At 39.0% G+C, this 21,433-nt stretch overlaps 3 protein-coding genes across 3 annotated transcripts in view; 1 reads left to right on the top strand and 2 right to left on the bottom strand.

Moving 5' to 3' along the window:
- Positions 1 to 284: 284 nt before the first annotated feature.
- LOC121729709 (alpha-1,2-mannosyltransferase ALG9) lies at positions 285 to 10,138 on the bottom strand. Its single transcript, XM_042118309.1, has 9 exons — positions 9,975 to 10,138; positions 9,593 to 9,759; positions 9,151 to 9,337; positions 7,181 to 7,380; positions 6,361 to 6,638; positions 5,501 to 5,655; positions 4,966 to 5,150; positions 4,165 to 4,410; positions 285 to 726 (listed from the first exon to the last, which is right to left on the bottom strand). Exons 1-9 carry the CDS (start codon positions 10,073 to 10,075, stop codon positions 440 to 442), a joined length of 1,806 nt encoding a protein of 601 aa, XP_041974243.1. The 5' UTR covers positions 10,076 to 10,138; the 3' UTR covers positions 285 to 439.
- A 2,264-nt stretch (positions 10,139 to 12,402) lies between these two features.
- On the bottom strand, positions 12,403 to 13,939 carry LOC121729392. Its single transcript, XM_042117891.1, has 4 exons — positions 13,725 to 13,939; positions 13,426 to 13,561; positions 12,995 to 13,131; positions 12,403 to 12,736 (listed from the first exon to the last, which is right to left on the bottom strand). Exons 1-4 carry the CDS (start codon positions 13,827 to 13,829, stop codon positions 12,572 to 12,574), a joined length of 543 nt encoding a protein of 180 aa, XP_041973825.1. The 5' UTR covers positions 13,830 to 13,939; the 3' UTR covers positions 12,403 to 12,571.
- Positions 13,940 to 18,424: 4,485 nt separating this feature from the next.
- The window catches only part of LOC121729591 (DNA topoisomerase 2-binding protein 1), a 29,317-nt gene continuing 26,308 nt past the window's right edge, over positions 18,425 to 21,433 (top strand). The window contains exons 1-4 of the mRNA XM_042118150.1: positions 18,425 to 18,639; positions 18,845 to 18,996; positions 19,349 to 19,481; positions 20,966 to 21,073. Coding sequence (XP_041974084.1) covers positions 18,550 to 18,639; positions 18,845 to 18,996; positions 19,349 to 19,481; positions 20,966 to 21,073 — 483 coding nt within the window. The 5' untranslated portion in view covers positions 18,425 to 18,549. The remainder of the gene's footprint in view (positions 18,640 to 18,844; positions 18,997 to 19,348; positions 19,482 to 20,965; positions 21,074 to 21,433) is intronic.

The following is a 21,433-nucleotide window of genomic DNA, read 5'->3' as shown; positions in this document are numbered from 1 at the left end:
ATGTTACCAAACACGCAGAATTTCAGCATTTGACCTATTACGATTTGTCACTTTCATTCATGTGCAAAAATATGGCTATCGCATTGTATCGCATAGGAGCTTTTGCCTATTAAGAAGTATTATTATATACAAACTTTCATCCCCTAATTAACCCCTTGGGGTTGGAATTGATCAAAATCATTTCTTAGCGGATGCCTTCGTCATAACATCTACCTGCATGCAAAATTTCTGCCCGATAGGTCCAGTGGTTTGGGCTATGCGTTGATAGATCACCATGTCAGTCAGTCACCTTTGAGTTTTATATATATATAGACTTGTGGAAACGAGATAACTATATTGAGTGAGACACAAGTAGCGGTAGCTCAATAGCTAATTACGATAATAATAATAATTCTACGTGTTCAGTGACCAAACTCTAGTAACTGTGCTTCTATCAAGACTACGCGAGCGCCTTATTCTTCAACAAATACATGTTACCATAGACTAAATGTTTACTAGACAGCAACGGGACGTAGAACGCTCGGAAAATCTTATGTGACTTCGCCGCGTCTAGTATAGGTACAGTATTTATCACTTCCCAGGTAGGATCTTTGTGGTAGGACGGTTCAAGTTTGGTAGGACTTCCTAAGTCCGAGTCAACGAGGTAGTGACACTCGGATGGCTTGAGTAGCGTCCGGTTGTCGCCTTTGTTCATGTCATTGAAATGCGGGTGTATCATGCGGGTAGCTGGAAATAAATATTTGAAATCAGACAAAGATTGATATATTTAATGTCTAGTTACTAGTAAACATGTTATGCATAAGTAATTTAAAATCAAGACAGAGTTAAAAATTGTTAATGTCTCGTTAACATACGCTATATGGCCAGTTATTTTAAATTTTGTTAGTATTTTATTATTTTATTTTATTTGGAAATAAAGTTATAGTTGAATAATAAAGGACCCAAAAGGGACCCCTGAGGTACACCCGAGGGTGTACGATACCACGAAGATTCATACCCTTGAAGAACGATAATTTGATCCTAGGGGGCGTCGGATGATAGTGTACCTCACGGTATGGTAGCTAGCGTCTAGACCATGCGTCCCCCAAGTCCAGTGGTTAGAACGGCGCACTGGATACACCGTCTTCCTGCGTAGAAACGGACCCTCCAGATGAGTTAGTTATCCTCATTGGAGATATTAACCAACTCCCGTTTATAGAGCGTGAAAACCTCTTTAAACTTAATTACACTCGTCCAAACCTGGTAACCAGCATCACCCAGGAGTTGTCTTGCACACACAGGAGCCCTATGGATGTGGCATACGCCTTAAGCATGGTCTATAATAACATCTATTCATCGAAGGAAATAGTGCGGTCCCTAAAGCTAATGAAGTATTCAGGAGCGAGAATACCTAAAACCAATCTAAATACCCTGTATCTTGTCCACACACAAGAGGAGAAAGCAGCCCTCACTAATACAGGCTATGGATCGGGAACGGACTCTCGCGTCCTCACAATCCATGAAGCTCAGGGATTAACGAGTCCCTCGGTGATCATCATACAGACCAAGTCCCGAAAGCTGGCAATCCATGACAGCGTTCCTCATGCAGTTGTAGCCATATCCCGGCACACTAACACCTGTGTCTATTACACTGACACTGATGGAGACGCTGTGGCAAGCTTCATAAAAAGAGCCACGGAGGTGTCAACCGAACACATAAGAGATTATAATATAAAAATGGCTATAAAAGACAGGAACGATAAAGTCCTAAGCCACATGGCGGGTAGATTCGACACAGAACGATGTCTTTTTAACAACCTAGAAACTCCACCCAGCTTGAGTGACCCCTCTCCACCAAGCCAATGTCACAACATCTAAAGGCAAAGGGTGGAGCAGCATAAAATCTAAGGAAATCGGAAAATGTCGGATCTACTGGCCGCCACACCGACTGGGACCTCACCGTTCAAAACATTAATATTATTATTATGCAATTTATAAAACAATAAATGTATATATTTATTTATTATATGTATAACATATTATACTCTATTCTATTAAATATACATATACACACATATATATTAAAAAAAAAAAAAAAAAAAAAAAAAAAAGTGTCCATGGCGTGATGGACCACAATTAATTAAAATTCATAATATTATTTCAATTATCCTTGGTGCGAAAAATCTAAATAATAAAATAACAAAAAAAGGATATGGACGAACAGTCTATAGACGGCCCCAATTTTATAATAAAAAAAAAAAAAAAAAAAAAAAATACCCTTGAAGAACAACAACCTGATAGCGGTTTTGGATGTACGATGAGAACCAGCGAAACAAGTTTCCGTGGATTCCCGCAGCCCAAATTTTTTGCAGTAACAAACTATGGTCGATACGGTCGAACGCTTTACTAAAATCAGTAAAGATAGCGTCCACTTGACCCCCTAATTCCATATTGGCCGCAAGGAAGTCCGTAAATGTTATCAGGTTGGATGTTGTGGCACGTTTTCTTATAAACCCATGTTGTTCCGGTATAAACCATTAGGCAAGTGATGTGTAAGCTTGGTTAAAAACTATTTTTTCTAAAATCTTTGCAAATACACACAGTTTAGATATAGGTCTATAGTTCTTAATATCACTTTTGTTACTACTTTTATATATTGGAGAAATAAACGCTGATTTCCAGATCTTCGGAACGATGCCCTCGGAAATGGATCGCGTATAAAGTAAATGCAGTGGTGTTGTTAGATTGGTAGCACAGTTTAATATAAATAGAGGTACAATTCGGTCAGGAACCGAACCTTTAGATAGATCGAGAGATTTTATTTCTTTAAGTATCATGTCTGCAGTAATTTCAATGTCACTAATAGCCGAGAGTAGATCTGAGGCAGATAAGTTTTCACTTATTGGTTGAGTAGAATTAGACGGTGGAAGAAAAACTGACTTAAAGTAAGATGCAAAAAGGTTGGAGATTTGATGTCCTGTTTCACCTTTTACCCCATCAAAGTACATAGATGAAGGGAGAGAGTTTGTACCTTTTCTGTTCGATTTGATATAGGACCAAAACTGCTTGGGATCTGAATTTATTGTAGTTTCAATGTTATTAATATATTTTTCATAGCAACTTTGTTCCACAATTTTAGCTCTTTTGCGTAGCAAACTAAAAGTATCATAATCCGATATATTTTTGTAGTTGTGGAATTTTTTTTTATATTAATTTTTTTCTTTTAGGATCTTTTTTAAACATGAATTGGAGGAATTCCACGGAGGAAAGCAGCAACTAGGATTAATAAGTTTATTAGGAACGTATATTTCAATAAGTTCATAAAGTTTTTCGTAAAATTTGTCAACTGCCACATCTAAACAGGAGTGGCTCAAAATTTTATTATATTTAATTGTATATAATAACTCGAAAACGGCTAATCCGATTTGGCTAATTTTAGTCTTGAAATATTCGTGGAAGAGCAGGGAAAGTTTATATTAGGAGGGAGGTGATACGAAGTTTATCGCGGGGGATCCATACAATTTTCCGGGATAAAAAATATCCTATGGCCTTTCCCGGGACTCAAAGTATGTATCTCTATACCAAATTTCAGCAAAAGCAAAAGAGGTAATAGACAGACAATCAGAAATTTTCGCATTTATAATATTACTAGCGAACCGCCCCGGCGTCGCACGGGTATAAAATATATAGCCACTGAAAACATGATTAAAATCGATAGCCTATGATCCTTCACGTGGTCTACTTCTTATCTGTGCCAAATAACATAAAAATTGCTCCAGTAGTTCGCGAGATAAGCCCTTTCAAATAATTTCCCCCGTTTTTTCCACATTCTCCTATTAGTCTTAGCGTGATAAAATATAGCCTATAGCCTTCCTCAATAAATGGGCTAACACTGAAAGAATTTTTCAAATCGGACCAGTAGTTCCTGAGATTAGCACGTTCAAGTTAGCCCTTTCCAATAATTTTCCCCGTTTTTTCCCCATTTTTCTCTATTTCTTCGCTCCTATTAGTCTTAGCGTGATAAAATATAGCCTATAGCCTTCCTCGATAAATGGGATATCTAACCCTGAAAGAATCATCAAAATCCGTTGCGTAGTTTTAAAGATTAAAGGGAACAAAGGGACATGAGGGAAAAAAAAGCGACTTTATTTTATAATATGTATGATTTATGAATTATTGACCCACCATTATGTTGCTCATCGTACGGCGCGGGTAGCTGTCCATCAAACTCGCTTCTCACGAAACGTATGCGGCCATGCTGTAGGTGGAAGTGAGACGGGGAGCGATACCATTCCTTGCCGTAGCACACGATCACGTGGTCACCAGCGTGGTCGTTGATCACGTGGTCATTGGTCACGTCATCGCTCAGTGGGCGGAGCATCGTCATGGGCCCGTGGTAGTTCTGATACAACGCCGCTATGCGCGACAAACCTGAAATTACATAAATGATAAGTGTCATAAAAATTATGTTTGTGTATCAGAATCAAGACGAATCTAACGACACTCGTCTTTAAAAATCTAAAAATCGAACCCAATAAATCATAAAACAGCACTGTATTGTAAAGTTTATGATACTTATTACTTAATTATATCAGTTGATAGGGCATCGAGCCACCGTTTACCCAGTCTTTAAAAACTCAAATGGATGCAAAAAAGGCTTGCCATTTTGGCAGTAGTGTGTAAAATCTTGAGTGATAAATTAAAAAAAAAACGCTATCTCTACTCACTGCCAATTCCAGCCAACAGCATGCGCACAACGACCGGCGGGCCGGTGTAAGCCAGATAGTGTCTCCTCTCTCGCTTCCTCCACCGTCTCACACATCTTGCTATCTCGCTATCTCTACTCACTGCCAATTCCAGCCAACAGCACGCACACAACGACCAGCGGGCCGGTGTAAGCCAGTCGCCACATAGTGTCTTCTCTCTCGCTTCCTCCACGGTCTCACACCTCTTGCTATCTCTCTCTAATCTATGACATGTACTCACCGCCAACTCCAGCCAACAGCACGCACACAACGACCAGCGGGCCGGTGTAAGCGAGATAGTGTCTCCTCTCTCGCTCCCTCCGCCAGCCGAGCAGTTCGGTGCCGAGCGCGAACGTCAGTTTCTGTACGCAATCTAACGACACCGCGCCCGCTAACACTATCGCGCTGTATACTGGGTATAGGAATCTGGAAATGATAATTTGAATTAGATAATGTAAAAAATAATTTGATTGTTATATTTTGATGTGTTCCAGAACCGAGAAGTTTAATAATTATTTCTAAAACAAGCTTTTAAAACATAATAATAAGATATTGCTCAGTTTTTTAACTAGACAAAATGTATGTTTGTATTTCTAGAAGAGGTGGACTCGTTTTGTTCGACACGAATGGACCAGCTTAACTGGATCACTTTTGCTTAACAGTTAATGATAGGTACAAAATTGAATCCAAAAGAATGAATTATTTTTCTCTGCCTTTCTATGGCATACATACAACAATATTGTAATAATAAAAGAACAGTAATAAGCTATCTCCACCTCTCTTCCTTATGAGGTTGAACCATAAACACCAGCAGCCACAGAGCTAGCGGCATCAAGCTCAGCCAATATGGAGCGCAGAAGGACGCGCGAACAGTCGAGCGGGCGACCGCGCCGCACGCCGCCAGCAGCAGCGGGCAGGATAGAGACAGCACCTGTGCGAGCAAGATAGCGATATTATTATTATTATTATTACCGATGACACACCATGCCGAAATTACGTCGCGTTATATTGTATGCGTTGGAACTTGGACATTGCTGACGTAATCATGCGGAACTTTGGCCGCGTATTTTCAGCCTAGTGTGTTTAGATACTAAGGCTGCGTTTCCACCAGAGCTGAGCAGAGCTGTGTTGCGAGGAATGTGTTTTTCAGAACCAATAGCATCGCCGCGCTAAGCGATGTCATGGCAAAGTCATGTCAATAAAGCGATTCTATTGGTTTTCAAAAACACATTCCTCGCAACATAGCTCCGCTCAGCTCTGGTGGAAAGGCAGCCTAATACCTCGATTGTGGATATCGCAGACACAATAGATTTTCAATTGTTATGTGACAGCCGGGTGCCGCTTGGGGATTGATGGGTTAACCCATCAATCCCCAAGCGGCACCCGGATGGGAGTACACAGATGAGAGGCACATTTATAGGCAGCAGCTACAGTTGAAATCTGTTTAAAGCTGGTTACACGAATATAATAAAAAAGTATACCTAATATTATAATATGACACCAGTAGAAAAAAAATAGAAATGAAACAAGCAAAAAATAACGCGATTCACTCATTACAATCAATGACAACTTTGAAATTCTGTGACAACCTTTGTATTGCAGATCATAGCATGCTATAAACTGAATCTGTTCTCACCCAAACAATATTGAAGTTCAAAAATCCATTCACAAAGTAATATGTCCACGGCTCAACCCCATACAAGTCCGGTCCATGTTCAGTGAATATGTTGTACGATATAATGTTCCACGGAGTCACGACCAGTCTACCGTAATGCCATGAGTCCACTATCACAGTTGGCACCAGGAATATGACTAGAGCTATGGCCGACCACTTGATGAATTCGAAGATCTGGCGTTTCAGCACCAACATGTCTAATGCTATGGGTACACCCAATAGTGCTGTGAATGGCCAACCTAAAATGAGTTATTAAAACTGTTATTAGAGAGTGCGACTTTGGTGAGCGGCAATTCGTTTATCACACAAGAACTGTACATTGTTTTATGTTTGTTCTAAGACTCCAAGTATCAACTTACAACATACCTAATTTCATTTGTAAATTTTAGCATGACAGACCAACACTCCCATTTACAATGCCAAGTAATCGTACATTTTTACCAAAAACAACTATACGCTTTATAAATATATCTATTTAAGTTGGCAAGCATGAAAAGGTAATAGACAAACCGACATACTTTTGCATTTAATATAGCAGTAAGGATGGATTATTATTAAAATATGAATTTAGTAGGTACAGACGAGTTAAAATCGACAAAACAAGACTTATATACTCACTCAGTACTTATAGACGTGGCACTTGGCAGCCACCAACAGTATATAGTATATAATATAGTGCAGGCAGTACCAGAGCCAGCCATACCCGACCGACGTGGATTCCAAACTCGTGACGTACCGCTCTGCAACAAAGGTTAGGTTAAGGTTAAAAAAAAATACTCACTCAGTATAGACGTGGCGGCCACCAACAGTATAGCGCTGGGGTATCGGCGACGCCACCAGCAGGCCAGAGCCGCAGTCACCAACGCGCTGCTCCACGCCGACGGCAGCATCGCCGCGGTAGACGCAAAGCAGCCGGCAGCAGGCAGTACGAGCGCCAGCCACACCCGACCGACGTGGACTCCAAACTCGTGACATACCGCTCTAGAATTGCCAAGTCCATTAATTACTTGAGGTTTTCTAGGGGGGGAGGAGGTCAAGCTTAATCTTTCCAAATCTCACTTAGGGAGGAGAGAGGGTCGAAAAATCCCCCAAAATGCCTTACGCAAGTAATGGACGCCCCCCAAGGCATAATGCCCGTTGCAGACGATGCACAGTAGCTTGCGCGAGTACTTGCGCAGGTACTTGCGCCAGCGTTCAAACGTATCGCACTTTCACTAAGCAAAATGCGTTCACACGATGAAAATATATGCTTAGTATTAGTACTTGCGCAAGCTACTGCGCATCGTCTGCAACGGGCATAAGAGTAAGAGTCAAATTATAAAGGTGGGACTGACCACATTTTCCAATCATAAAATGTCCTGACATGCACTTATATGTAGAAATTATAAGGAACAGAATAACGTACATGATGATTTATAAAGGAGATAAGAGGACTGAGGAAATGTAGAAAAAAAAACTTTTGTTAGAACAACATAATATGGGAACTTCTAAACAGGCAGGTCTGCTCCCTACAGCCTTATGTTCAAATGAAGATTTATTGATTCATACAATGGGTTGTGTGACAGAACCATGTTTTTGCTCAACAGACAGGTTTTTCCTCTACTACTAATCTTTTAGAATTGTCACATTATTCTTAAGAAGCGCTTACATGGGCAACAATTGGCAATAATTGCCCGGCGACACGAATGGACCGATCTGGAGCAATTAGTGGAGCAATATGGAGCAATTTCAATAAATTGCGGCAATTATTTCGCCGATATTGCTCAATTTCATATCGCTCAATGTTGCCGATACGAATTGACGAATATCTAATGGACTTGTGTATGACAGTTTGCCTAGTAACTAGTTGATGAAGTTGCGCCATATCGCTCAATTGTATTGTGATGTATTGCGCAACTTTGCTGCTTGTTGCCGAAAATTGCTTGATGTAGTCGTGACGTCAAAGTTGATGAGAATTGACTGGAGTGGAGCAATTTTAGTTGCCCGTATAAGCGTACCTTTACTAGTACTACTAATTGCAACACTTGTAGATAGTATAATAATTTCAATATAGCAACGCATTGGGTATCATGCATTTAAAACTTTGCTATTTTATACAACTCTCAGGTAACCACACCACAAACTCAATAATTGTTAACTCACGGCTTTCTCTTTTAGCATCTTACAATAATTATTACAGTTAAAAATAAAGAAGCAAATGCTATGTCTTCATTTGTAATAATATAACATACAGCCTAAAATATATTAAAAAATTAATTACTGTAGTCAATAAAAATCATTATATTATGTACACTTTTTATTATTATATAGAGAGGTTTGTGTGATACAAACAATTCAAAATACAAAACTCGAAAACGGCTGAACGGATTGGGCTTATTTTAGTCTTAAAATATTCATAGAACTCCAGGGAAGGTTTTAAAGTGACACTAAGTTCACTGGGACAGCTAGTTTTGATAATAAAAACAGACTAGATCTAAAATAAGATCTGTTATTGACACAAGCCTAGACTTTTCAAAGCATCGTTTTAAGAACAAGTATTGAAATTTTCTAAGGGTGTTTGTGCACTACACGGAATTTTACCGTCCAGCGTTCCGATTTTTTACATTTTGATATGGCAAATGTGAAAGTTATGAACGCCGGACGGTAAAATTCCGTGTAGTGCACAAACACTTTAAGTCAGTAAACAACGAAGATTGAAAAGCTTTCTTTACAGCTTCATAATAAAAGTTTATTATACAACAAAATACTTACTTATAAAACATAAGTTCTGCACATGATGTCAGCACAGCAAGAATAGATCTGAGCGTATAGAAAACTGATACAGGAGACATAATAAGTGACAGCATTTTGGCCGGCACAGCAAACAGCCACAGAGGTAAATATGATCGAAGTGCATATTTAGGGCTGTACTCCCATGTTTGTAGGCCATTACCATACACTGTAAACATAAAGAAAAGTTAGCTTCCTAAATACTTCCTGAGTAAAAATATTTACTTTATGCTTGTGGTACTACATGTTGCTATTATCGCCAATCAATGCAACAATATGGAGTCTTTTGCCATGGGCTACTCTTGTCAGAGCTTATATAACTAAAGTATGAACAAATAGTTTTCAATAAAAGATTATTGAAGCTAACTCTATTTTCTAATCATTTTTTAAGCCAGCCAATTCTAATATTAGAATTCTTTGTTACCTAGATAATGCAAGGGTTCCCAGTAGTTGTATGTTTCATCACAGTCGGAGATTTGACCCCAGTAAGCTGCAGTAAGCCGAGCTGCTAGTATTAGAGTCAGTGCCACAGCTCCACCAGGGTAAGCTATACTCCTCAAGTCTGATGGAGCACTCGGGAATAGAAACTCTCTGAAAATGTATTACTTAAACACTATTATTTTAGACTAAAATTAACGAAAGAATATAGGTACCAAGAAAATAAAATCAAAATATTTACCACAAGGTTAAGTTGACTAAGCAAATTAAGAATACAGCAGCAACTTGGACACAATAAAGCAATAAAGCGGCTACTATTACAACAGCGATTCAAACACAACTAGTATTAGTGTTTATGCTTAGTTTACCCTTTGCTGGATTTTCGACCTCGGTTGCCTTTGCTGAAACTCGACGATCTTCTAGCTCCATTTTTATTGTGAATACTTCTTTGTCGTGCGGTAAGTGGCATTCTTTAGTTTTATATCAATATTTATTCATAAATAATAATAGAGTTTGTTCATAAATACATAAATAAACCTTAAAAAATGCCTAAATAATGAAAATAACAATTTCTGACTAAAAATTTTGACATTGACATTCAACGTCAACGACGTTTTTTTTTTTTTTGATATAATGGCACTTCGGCTATAACCATGGCCAGTTTCGAGTATAATATTATGGCGGGAAAACAATATTCTTTAATACAATTTTTTATATATTATCGTCAGGTCAGTCAGGTCCAAAGTCTAGTCAAAGTCTAAGTATAAAGTCAATACAGTCAAGAAGTCAAGTCGGTCGATTCAGTAAAGTGGTAGGACGCTTTACTGAAACTTTTGATGGAGTTTTGGGAACACAAAAGAGCACGTTTCTGGTTACTATATCACTTTCCCACACTTGTGCACGATAACGAATATTTAATGGTTAATATCCTACCAATATTACACATTAAAAACCCAGATAACACAATTTTAGGAAAATAATATAAAAACACAACATCACTCTTTCTTAATCTCCCAAAAACTCCGTCAACGACGTTAGTCGTTAGACGACACATGTCACAATGTTTTTTTTAATTTGATATTTTGTATTAGCGGCAAAAGCTAATACAAAATATCAAATAAAAAAAAACATCGGAAAACTATTTTAAAATATATACTAGACGTTCCGCGCGGCTTCGCGTAAATTAGATATTTCACAGACAAATTAGTCCACAAAAAATAGCCTATGATCCTTCACGTGATCTACTTCTTATCTGTGCCAAATAACAGAGAAATTGCTGCAGTAGTTCGTGAGGTAAGCCCTTTCAAATGATTTCCCCCATTTTTCCACATTTCCCTCTATTTCTTCGGTCCTACTAGTCGTAGCGTGATAAAATATAGCTTATTATACTCCACTCGGGCTAACTTGTCGCTAGCGGTCATTGACTCCCTGTCAAAAACTTGTCATTTTCCATATAACACCACGATAAACAATATCTGACACTTTATTGTCAATCGCGGTTTATATGGAAAATGACAAGCTTTTGACAGGGAGTCAATAACCGCTAGCGACAAGTTAGCCCGAGTGGAGCCTTTCTCAATAAATTGACTATCTAACACTGAAAGATTTTTTCAAATCAGACTGACAGAATTATGAGATCTTTTCACGTAAGATCTTTCCGACGATCGTGTAATGGCGGCTCTCGACATAGGCGAACGCGTTGGCCAACGCGTCTGCAGACGCGTTGGCCCAATGTGTAGAACGGGCGTTCGCGCGTTGGCCAACGTCTAAATACCTACGGCCAACGCGCGAACACCCGTTCTACACATTGGGCCAACGCGTCTGCAGACGCGTTGGCCAACGCGTTCGCCTATGTCGAGAGCCGCCATATCGGAGAGCTGTAGTTCATGAGATTAGCGCGTTCAAATAAGCCCTTTCAAATAATTTCATTCCGTTTTATTTTCAACATTTTCCCCTCTTTTTTCGCTCCTATTAGTCGTAGCGTGATAAAATATTGCCTATAGCCGTTCTCGATAAATGGACTATCTAACACTGAAAGAATTTTTCAAATCAGACTGACAGAATAATGAGATCTTTTCACGTGAGATCTTTCCGACGATCGTGCTGCATCGGGGGGCTGTAGTTCCTGAGATTAGCGCGTTCAAATAAACCCTTTCAAATAATTTCCTCCTGTTTTTTCAACATTTTCCTCCATTTCTTCGCTCCTATTAGTCGTAGCCGGTAGCGTGATAAAATGTAGCCTATAGCCTTCCTCGATAAATGGGCTATCTAAAACTGAAAGAATTTTTTAAATCGGACCAGTAGTTCCTGAGATTAGCGCGTTCAAACAAACCAGCAAACAAACTCTTCCCAATTATAATATTAGTATAGATCAAAATAAGGTATAGATATACTTAGTTTTGCGATATTATATGATTCATATTATAACAACGCAAATATTATGATATAAGACATTTAACTACTTTTGCAAGTACGAGGTGGGTACAAGTAAATAATAATAATTTCTATGGACGCTTTATACGTATATTAAATATCATACATATATTTAATATACACTTCCAAGACCCAGGAACATTGAAAACTTTTTGTTCTGTCGGCGGGATTCAAACCCGCGACCCCCGGCTTGCGCTACCAACGCGCCACCAACTGAGCCACAGAGGTCGTCAATTGGTGAAATACGGTACTTAAACTTTAATTACAGTTATTGTAATGCATACAATATTGAAGTATAACAGTACTTGAAGTTTATTTTATCAAAATAGATAATAGGGATGAAAATAATTGGTCAAAAGCTAATTACAACACTTAATAATTTATTAAACACAAACATTTAAGAAACACTGTAAAATAAAATTATATCTACACAATGTAAGAGTAGTACAGTACATACATGAAATAAAAATATACATTTACTATAGACTTAGCATTATGTTTTGATTAATTTTAATAACTTAAATAAAGACATCTATTTCCTTCTACGAGTTCGCACTACTGTCCATCCAGGTTCAACATCCTCATCCATTGGTTCCGGAGCATCATTTTGATTTGATGAAGATGGTTCTCCATCAACGGCTTCATCATCATCATCTTCACCGCTGCTAGTTGTGTCATCATCTGGGTTTCCATGACACTGTAATTATTAAAAACTATGTTTATTTTTTTTTATAATAAAGTATTTAAGGCTTTCTTCTACTAGTAATATGACTGATAGTTGTGAATTTCAAAAGAAAAGCAATTTTGAAAATTTGCTGTAATAAAGTGGTCAAATTAAAACAATGAGGCTTATGATAGCATAATATTAAAGTAAGCCAGTTTTTGGTTTTCACTAATGATGCTGCACTGCAAGCATTATGCTTTATGAACAAGTTGGTGATTTTTCAGCACATACCTGTGGAGGTACAGATTCCTGTATTGGGACGCTGAGCCATTTTTGACATTTTGGTAATTGCTCAATTCTGCTTCTGAGCTCCTCATGTCTACCCTCTTTTAGAAGAGTTAGGAAAAATACAAGTAATGATGCCACCTCTGAAAAAAAAACATTCAGGTTATTGTACAAGAAACACATGATTACAAAAAAGTAAAAACGGAAATTCTTTGATGTCCCAGTGTCCTCTGATCACTGTCATTCATTTTAAAGTAAGCTACATCTTGAATGTAGCATGAGGCATGAAGTGATACAAGTAGTACAAGTGTCCCACCTGTGATGGTAGAATTCCCCAGTAGACTTATTTTTTATATAAAGATATTTCTATTACATTAATAAAATAATACTAAATCATACAAAAGATAATTATTTGCTAACTAGGGAAATCTAGATACCTTTTGGAGAATTATCATGGCATACAGTTTCAAATTCTTCATCCATTAAGTCTTCTAGCAATTCGGTTACATCGTCCACATCAGCAACATTTTCTACACAATACCTCGCTACATATACCGACATAAGCTGCGCAGTCTGAAACAAAAACAGTAGACAAATCTATACTTTTATTACAAGTTCAAATCGATTTGCTTTGGCAAGCAGGAGGCAACCTCGATTAATTACATTCTAGACTAATTATGCTTAGCCCTAATTTGTTTCAATCCCTTTTCTCACTTTAAAATAATATATAGCTTACCTTTTCTCCACCAGGAGCGCCCATTCCGTGTTCAACAGCAAGCTGTAACGCCGTCCAGTTGTTGAGGACTAAGTCCACTATGGGTTTGAAGTCGTCGTACAACATTTTGTATCGTATTTCTATAACTTTTTATTAAAACATCGCATTTGTTTAAAAACTCACACGAAAAATTGTACACATAACCTAAAATTTCGCCCATCTGACAAAAATTTGCAGATGTCAATTTGACACTGACAGTCAACACCAGTGACTGTTTTTTTTCGTTTAAATTTTAAATGCACAGAAACTCGACTGAAAAAAATCGCAAATCGTACAAAGAAATTAATAAGCCGTTTTTTAGCTGTTTATCTTTGATACAAAGTTCCCAATTCTGACGAATTCTCAAAAATTGTAACACTTCCGGCAAACATTACGTATGATAAATGGAAATTTTAAAATGAATTATTTCACGTAACTTGTCGGTAAGGTATTGATTACTTTATTTTTTATTATTTGGTATCAATCGATGCAGGATGTTTTATTCTACTATATATTTCAAAAGGTCAGAATCTTTGAATTTATCAGATGAGGTATGGAGAATCTGTCAAAAACGTTTTGAATAGCCTATTCGGCACTTTATCAGAAACTGGTGGAACAGGTCCTAAAAATATTATTTTTATTTATCCACAGAATAAATATTTTATTGTCTGGCATAAAAGTGAAGAAATTAAAAAGTGGCAGCATCGTAGTGTCATCCCTTTTTTCTTAGATTGATTTGAAAGGGATGACACTACGATGCTGCCATTTTTTAATTTCTACATTAATTATATATTTTACTGAAAGCTTTATATTAGGCCATAATATAATATGAGATCCGTGGACCGTGGGTAATTTTTTCATATTATATCCCTTATTACTGGTAAGTGGTAACACGCTTTCAGTGACACGCTGAAAATGCTTCTAGTGGTTTCTTATTTTATGGCGATTGGCGACTAATATGAACGTGAGCGCTGCTGGTAAAAGAGAACTGTCAAAAATGATGTTTTTGTGTGATGGCAGCGTTATTCATATAAAAATAATGCCAGTGTGAGTTATGACCAGTGATCGGAATAGGGTGAGTATATTTACCTACAGTTTAACGAACAGAGGCGGAAATCGGAGACTTCCTTACGACTAAAAATTTTTTTACCAGTAAATTTACCGGAATGTTGATTATGCAACTTTCTAATAGCTAAATGCTTCAATAAAACTTAATTAATGTTACTCAGATAAAAAATAAAATAACGTATATTAAAAATATATTTTTTTATTGATAAAAAAATTTTTGTTTGAACATTTCAATATAACATGATTATAATATATTAGGGACTTTCTTATCCTAAAACATTTTTAATAAAGTTGAAAAAACATGTGTGAAATGTACCCAGTACCAAAGAAGAATGTTTAAAAAACATTAAGGTTTCAGCATATTGACCGGTAATTTTTTTTATAGTAAGCGCGTTTTATTAAGTATTGAATTACATTTTGTATAAATCCGCGGTGTTGGTAATTGTGCAGTTACCGTAAAAAACCGTAATAAGGTGTAATATTTATATTTATTTATACTTTATAATAAATATGTGTTTTAGGACAAGAAAGTCATTAATATATTATAGTCATGTTATATTGAAATGTTCAAACAATTTTTTTTTATTAATTAAAAAATATTTTTTTTATATACGTTATTTTTTTTTCTAACATTAATTAAGATTTATTGAAGCATTTAGCTATTAAAAAGTTGCATAATCAAAGTTCCGGTAAATTTACCGGTAAAAAAATTTTTAGTCGTAAAGAAGTCTCTGATTTCCGTCTCTGTTCGTTAAACTGTAGGTAAATATACTCACCCTATTCCGATCACTGGTTATGACTCATGACTTTTGATAGGTCTTTGGTGCCATGTTCTAAAGTCTACTAAAACTATCTAAAATCTACTAAAATGAAACAAACACGACTACATTTCGACAAGGCTTTAACTTTGCGCATGCGTAATGTGTAATATGTGCATTGAAAAACGAAACGTGGTGGGATGTCTCTCACTTCCCCCATGGGGAGAAATGGGAAGTCGGTTCCGGGGCTAGGCCCCCTGCCCGAGGGATCCTCATAAAGATGAGGCGGTATTTGGGGCGGGACGAGTCCCTAGGTTGGGTGACCGGTAGAGTCACCTCTACTATCAGCGTTGCCAGCCCTTCTTGACCCACCCGAAGCACCCCTGGCGGTCCACCCCACCAGGTGAGATCCCCGGTTACCCGGGGAAGGCCCAGCGGAGGCTGCCAGCGACATGGGGCGACGTTTCAGGCAGGTAGAGTCAGGGGGGCACGCTTGCTGTTTTGTTGGATGTAGAGTGCGGCGTGTTCTGCGTCTGCGGCGGCTGCTTTCGATGGGATTTGGAGGTATTCTGGCGGTTAAAATTTTTTAAGAAGTTAATTTAGTAGGCGGAAGAAATAAAAATAAAATGAAATGAAATAAAATAGAATGAAATAAAATAAAATACCATTTAAGGGGATGTCACGAGGAGCTAAGGGCCTACAGCTAAGAACCTAGCGAATTGGATTGGTGAGGTGGGAGAGTTTGCGACGTGGGTCGCTAACTCTCCCACTCCCACGTTCTACATTTGAGGTTTGGTGTTCGAATGGCGAGGTGGGGGAGACCGCGACATTGCATCGCGGGCTCCCCCACACTCGTTTGGCCGAAATTGGAGAGTAGGAAGAAGTGAATATTCTACCGAGGCGGATGGATTGAGTGAGGGAGTTTGCGATGGGATCGCAAGCTCCCCCATGCTCACTTGCCCGGAGTTGGGGTAACTTACCCCAATTCCGGCCCTAGCGAGATTGAAATTGGAGAGTAAGGAGAGATGACTACTCTAGCGAGGCAGATGGATTGAGTGGGGGAGTTTGCGATGGGATCGCAAGCTTCCCCATGCTCACTTGCCCGGAATTGGGGTAACTTACCCCAGTTCCGGCCCTAGCGAGATTAGGTTGTGAGGGAGTATGCGATATGATCGCATACTCCCCCACATGCATTTAGCCGAAAGTACTAGGGGATGCAGTGTGCAATGAAATAATGCAAAGCAAGGAGTAAAGAAAAGAGAGTTCATGGATTACGATAGTTACGCCCTATTCTATGACACTATCGACGCTGGAGTCAGAGTCCGCCGACTCTGGGGGAATGTTCTCTCTGGGGAACTTTTTCCGGTCGGGGGGGCGGGCATGCCATGGGGCCAGGCTGTGGAGAGAGTCCAGATTGGAGGCGTCTGCCTTCGTGAAAAGTTTTAGGGCCAGTCGGCCAACGAAGTCCTTGAGGCTCTCTATCTTTAGGTCGCGGGCTATTACGTCGTTCCGAACGTAGCGCGGGGCCCCGGCGGCGAGGCGGATGCTTTTGTTTTGTATTATTTGGAGTTTGTCCTTGTTGGTGTTGGAGATTAGCTGGTACCAAGCCGGGGCAGCGTATGTGAGCCGCGACCGGATGAAAGTCTTGTAGAGGGAGAGCCTGGTGGAGGTGGGTAGCGATGGGGACGCCAAGACCGGGCGTAGGAATAGAAGGGCCGAGTTTGCGGACGATATGACCTCCTCCGCGTGCTTGTGTAGGTGCAGGCCGCTGTCGAGGGTGACGCCCAGGTACTTGGCCGTATTGGACCACGTGATTGGTACCCCGTCAAGCGTGAGCGGGGGGGGGGGGGGGAAAGGCACCTGAACGTTCAGGGGAAAGATGGCCTGGCCTGGCCTGGGGCTATGGCCTGGGTCTTTGCTGGGTTGGCGGACAGTCGCCATTTCTGCAGCTAGCCGGGGAGGAGGTCTAGGGATCTCTGAATTTTGACGGCCGCGTGCTTGCGGTTTAGGGAGGTGGCAATGTAGGCGGTATCGTCCGCATACATGGCGAGTAGGGTGTCTTTGTGACACGGGATGTCCGCCCCGTAGAAGTTGTACAGGCTTGGGGAGACGCAGCTGCCCTGGGGGACGCCAGCCAGGATGCAGAGGATCTCAGATAGGGCGTTCTCTACCCGGACCGTGAAAGTGCGGCCCGTCAGGAAAGAAAGAAGCACTCTGACGAGGTGGAGCGGGACGCCGGCGTCTAATAGCTTCGCTATTAGTCCGTCATGCCAGGCACGGTCAAAGGCCTTTTCCATGTCTAGGAAAACGGTGCACGCTGCCTCTTTTTTGTTCAGGGCGGCGGTGAGGACATGGATAACACGTGCCAGCTGGTGGGTGGTAGCGAGCTCTGAGCGGAAGCCGAACTGTTCGGTACGCTGGGGGAGGTGAGGGAGGAGTAGTGAGAGGAACAATCTCTCGAAGACCTTGGATATTGCTGGGAGGAGAGTGATAGGCCGGTAACTTTCGGCCCTTCTCACATCCTTCTTGGGTTTCGGGATCATAACAACCAGGCCTGTCTTCCATTTAGTGGGGAAGTGCCCGGAGCGGATGATGCCGTTGAAAAGACGAGTCACGGCTGCCACTGTCTTGTGGGGGAGATGACGAAGGTGCGCGTTTGAGGAGGCATCCACTCCGGGGGCCTTTTTGATGGGGAGATGTGCCAGCTCTTTCCTAAACGAAACGAACTGCGAACACTACTATTATACCTCCTCCTTTTTGGAAGTCGGTTAAAAAAAATAATGAGGTGTCAACTGTCAACACACTTGACATTGACAATGACAAATGACAATGTCAATTGTAAACAAAATACAAATCTCCGCGCCAGTTTGGATTTTGTAAAAATCAAAATATTATATTTCGAAGCCTTCATCAATTTTACTCAGAATATGTAAAATATATTGTAAAAACGGAGGCTGACATCAAAAATTGTGTGTATTAAAATGTCTGAAGATATAAATGTGATATTCATAATACCACTCGATTGTGACTCTGAAAATGAATGTTCTGAAGAAATGCTGCTTGCCTTTACGGTAAAACTTAGTAATTTTATTAGTTTTAGAAGGCAGCTATCTATTAAACTTGTGTATTTCAGGCCCATTTGAATTCTAAGTGTTTAAATCTTAATACAACTCTGTTCAGTGACTTTTTTATTCTTCTGGCTTGTGGAAGTCAGTTCTTATTAATAACAAGTACCTCCAGCATTTGCTTTTATATTCATTATTTTAAAAATTTCAGGCTTGTGAACAACACTCGGGCGGTGGAGTTAAAGCCAAGTGGGTCCATGAATCGAAATGGAATAAATTTGACGGTCTAAGTAAAAAGGATGTGTTTGTGCTGTCAGAGTTTGAGGGGCCTCTCTTTAATAAACTCAAAAATTCCAAGTGTTTGTGAGTATTTTTTGTATAATTCATCAGCTTCCTTTAATTTGTAATTTTTTATGTATTTAATGTAAGACCTATATATCCTACACACATATTACGCAAAATAAATGATTTGATTTTTTAATTTTTTCACTGATGAATGAAACATAGTGATTATATTCTCTTTGGATGAATGTTGCATAACATTAGCAATATTTTAGTGGTCTAGTCTAAGAGATATGATTATCTCTTAGACTAGACCACTAAAATATTTATACCTACATGATTTTCTTTTTGCCGGACTCAAGAGATATTAGTTAAGAATTATTGTAATTTAACTGATTTAATAAGAATATAACATACAATATTTGTCTTTTAGACTGGTTGGACCAAGATGTTTGTCATGTTGCTTTATGGAAGGAACTGCAATACCATCTGGCCCAGAGCCAGTTTTCACAATCGCAATGAAGGGGTTGGTAGTCACAGCAAGTGGACTCACTAAGCAACAAAAGGTAAATTATCCCATTACCAAGCAAATTATTAAAATATTACAATACTAGATGGTCCACACGGCTTCGCCCGCGTAAATTAGATATTTCACAGACAAATTAGTCCACAAAAAATAGCCTATGATCCTTCACATGGTCTACTTCTTAACTGTGCCAAATAACATAAAAATTGCTCTAGTAGTTCGTGCGATAAGCTCTTTCAAATAATTTTCCCTGTTTTTTCCACATTTTCCTCTATTTCTTCGCTTTTATTAGTCTTAGCGTGATAAAATATAGCATATAGCCTTCCTCAATAAATGGGCTATCTAACACTGAAATAATTTTTCAAATCAGACCAGTAGTTCCTGAGATTAGCGCATTCAAACAAACAAACAAACTCTTCCGCTTTATAATATTAGTATAGACCAGCGGTAGGCAACAGGTGGACTGCAGTCTGTGTGCGGAACGCGAAAGGTCGAATCTCGGACCGCGAAATATTTGTATTTTAAACCAAGTACCAATTATTAATACATAGATAAGGTACACGTAATACCTTTATTAATCTTATATATACAAAAATGGATTTCCAAATGTGTTAGTCGCGCTAAAACTCGAAAACGGCTGAACGGATTGGGCTGATTTTAGTCTTAAAATATTCGTAGAAGTCCAGGGAAGGTTTTAAAGTGACACGACTTCACCGGGACAGCTAGCTAAAATAATATTTATAAGACGTGTGTTTGTTTCTGGACCTTGTAAAAAATTTCCTACAGTATCCGGACCCCACCTAAAAGTACTTGCCGACCCCTGGTATAGACTATAGATATTCAATGTTTTCTTCTTTGTTTGATATGTTGGATGACTATTGATAGAAATGAATGTAAACTCTGAGCATCCAACAAATAACTTAAATATGAGCTTCATCCAGAATAAATAAGTCTTTGAATCTGAATATCCATACAGCATTTATAACATTTATAAATGCTAAAGTGTGTCTGTCTGTTTGTCTGTTACCTCTTCACGCCCAAACTGGTGAAACAATTTCGCTGAAATTTCTTCTTCTCCTTCTTTATTAATGGCTCCTTTGTGAGTTGCCAGTATCAGAGTGTTTTGGCAAAGACTGGTATGGAGATATCCCAGAAAAAAACTTGAGAGGTGTCAAGGGACACCCGAATAGAACGAAGTTATTTCTTATGTTCAAAAAACTTGGATACATACACTAAAAAAACGCCATCTATTAATGCCCAGGAACTATAACAACGTGTCGATGTTTCTTTTAAAAAACGCCATCTAGTCGACGCACAGGAATACTCACTATCAACGCCCTCTGCCCCTAACATGCAGGTACTAATAAAAAAGTGTCGAGGTCAAATCAAGGTCAAATATCGTTCTGTCTAGCCTTCAGATTTACGCCGAACGCGCGATAAGGAACTTCGTGCCAATAACAATTGAAAAGCTTTTGTGACTGCGATTCTCATGATTGAGGTATTAACTTTTATGTTTGGTTTCAGGAAAATGTAAAGAGAAAAGTCCACTGGATGGGCGGACTCTATAATACAGTCCTTACTGAGGAAACTACACATCTTGTTTCAGACACTGTACTCTCCGATAAGTATAATGTGAGTTTTTTATACTAAGGGCCTGTTTCACCACTTCCTGATAAGGCTATCCACCAATTAACTTGACAGATCAAGTATGGAGAATCTGTCAAAAAAGTTGTGAATAGCCTATTCTTCACCAGAAAGCACTTCATCAGAAAGTGGTGAAACAGGCCCTAAATATATTCCTTTTTAAATACTTGCCTATGCCTACTCTAATATAAAGTAAGATAACAAAGAAAATTTTGTAAAGTACACAATATATAATGCAAGTTGTGCACGTGTCAATCGCGTGTTTCCATATCTTTGTGTGTATGTCACACATAATCATGTGTGACATACACACCAGATCAAGTTTGTACTAATAACAAAACAAATAAT

Source organism: Aricia agestis, chromosome 8, assembly GCF_905147365.1.
Source record: "Aricia agestis chromosome 8, ilAriAges1.1, whole genome shotgun sequence".
In the NCBI taxonomy this organism is placed as follows: domain Eukaryota; kingdom Metazoa; phylum Arthropoda; class Insecta; order Lepidoptera; family Lycaenidae; genus Aricia; species Aricia agestis.
Note: the sequence above shows the minus strand (reverse complement) of the source record. Positions and strands in the feature narration are given on the sequence as shown.

Excerpts from the sequence above, each read along its gene's own strand:
- LOC121729392 (XM_042117891.1), bottom strand. The coding sequence starts at position 13,829 with ATGTTGTACGACGACTTCAAACCCATAGTGGACTTAGTCCTCAACAAC. Across the intron at positions 13,562-13,724 it reads GCGCTCCTGGTGGAGAAAAG|ACTGCGCAGCTTATGTCGGT; the intron begins GTAAGCTATATA and ends TTTTTGTTTCAG. Across the intron at positions 13,132-13,425 it reads CCATGATAATTCTCCAAAAG|AGGTGGCATCATTACTTGTA; the intron begins GTATCTAGATTT and ends TTTTTTTTTCAG.
- LOC121729709 (XM_042118309.1), bottom strand. The coding sequence starts at position 10,075 with ATGCCACTTACCGCACGACAAAGAAGTATTCACAATAAAAATGGAGCT. Across the intron at positions 7,381-9,150 it reads GCAGAACTTATGTTTTATAA|AGCGGTATGTCACGAGTTTG; the intron begins GTAAGTATTTTG and ends TGGCAATTCTAG. Across the intron at positions 5,151-5,500 it reads CAACCTCATAAGGAAGAGAG|ATTCCTATACCCAGTATACA; the intron begins GTGGAGATAGCT and ends TATCATTTCCAG.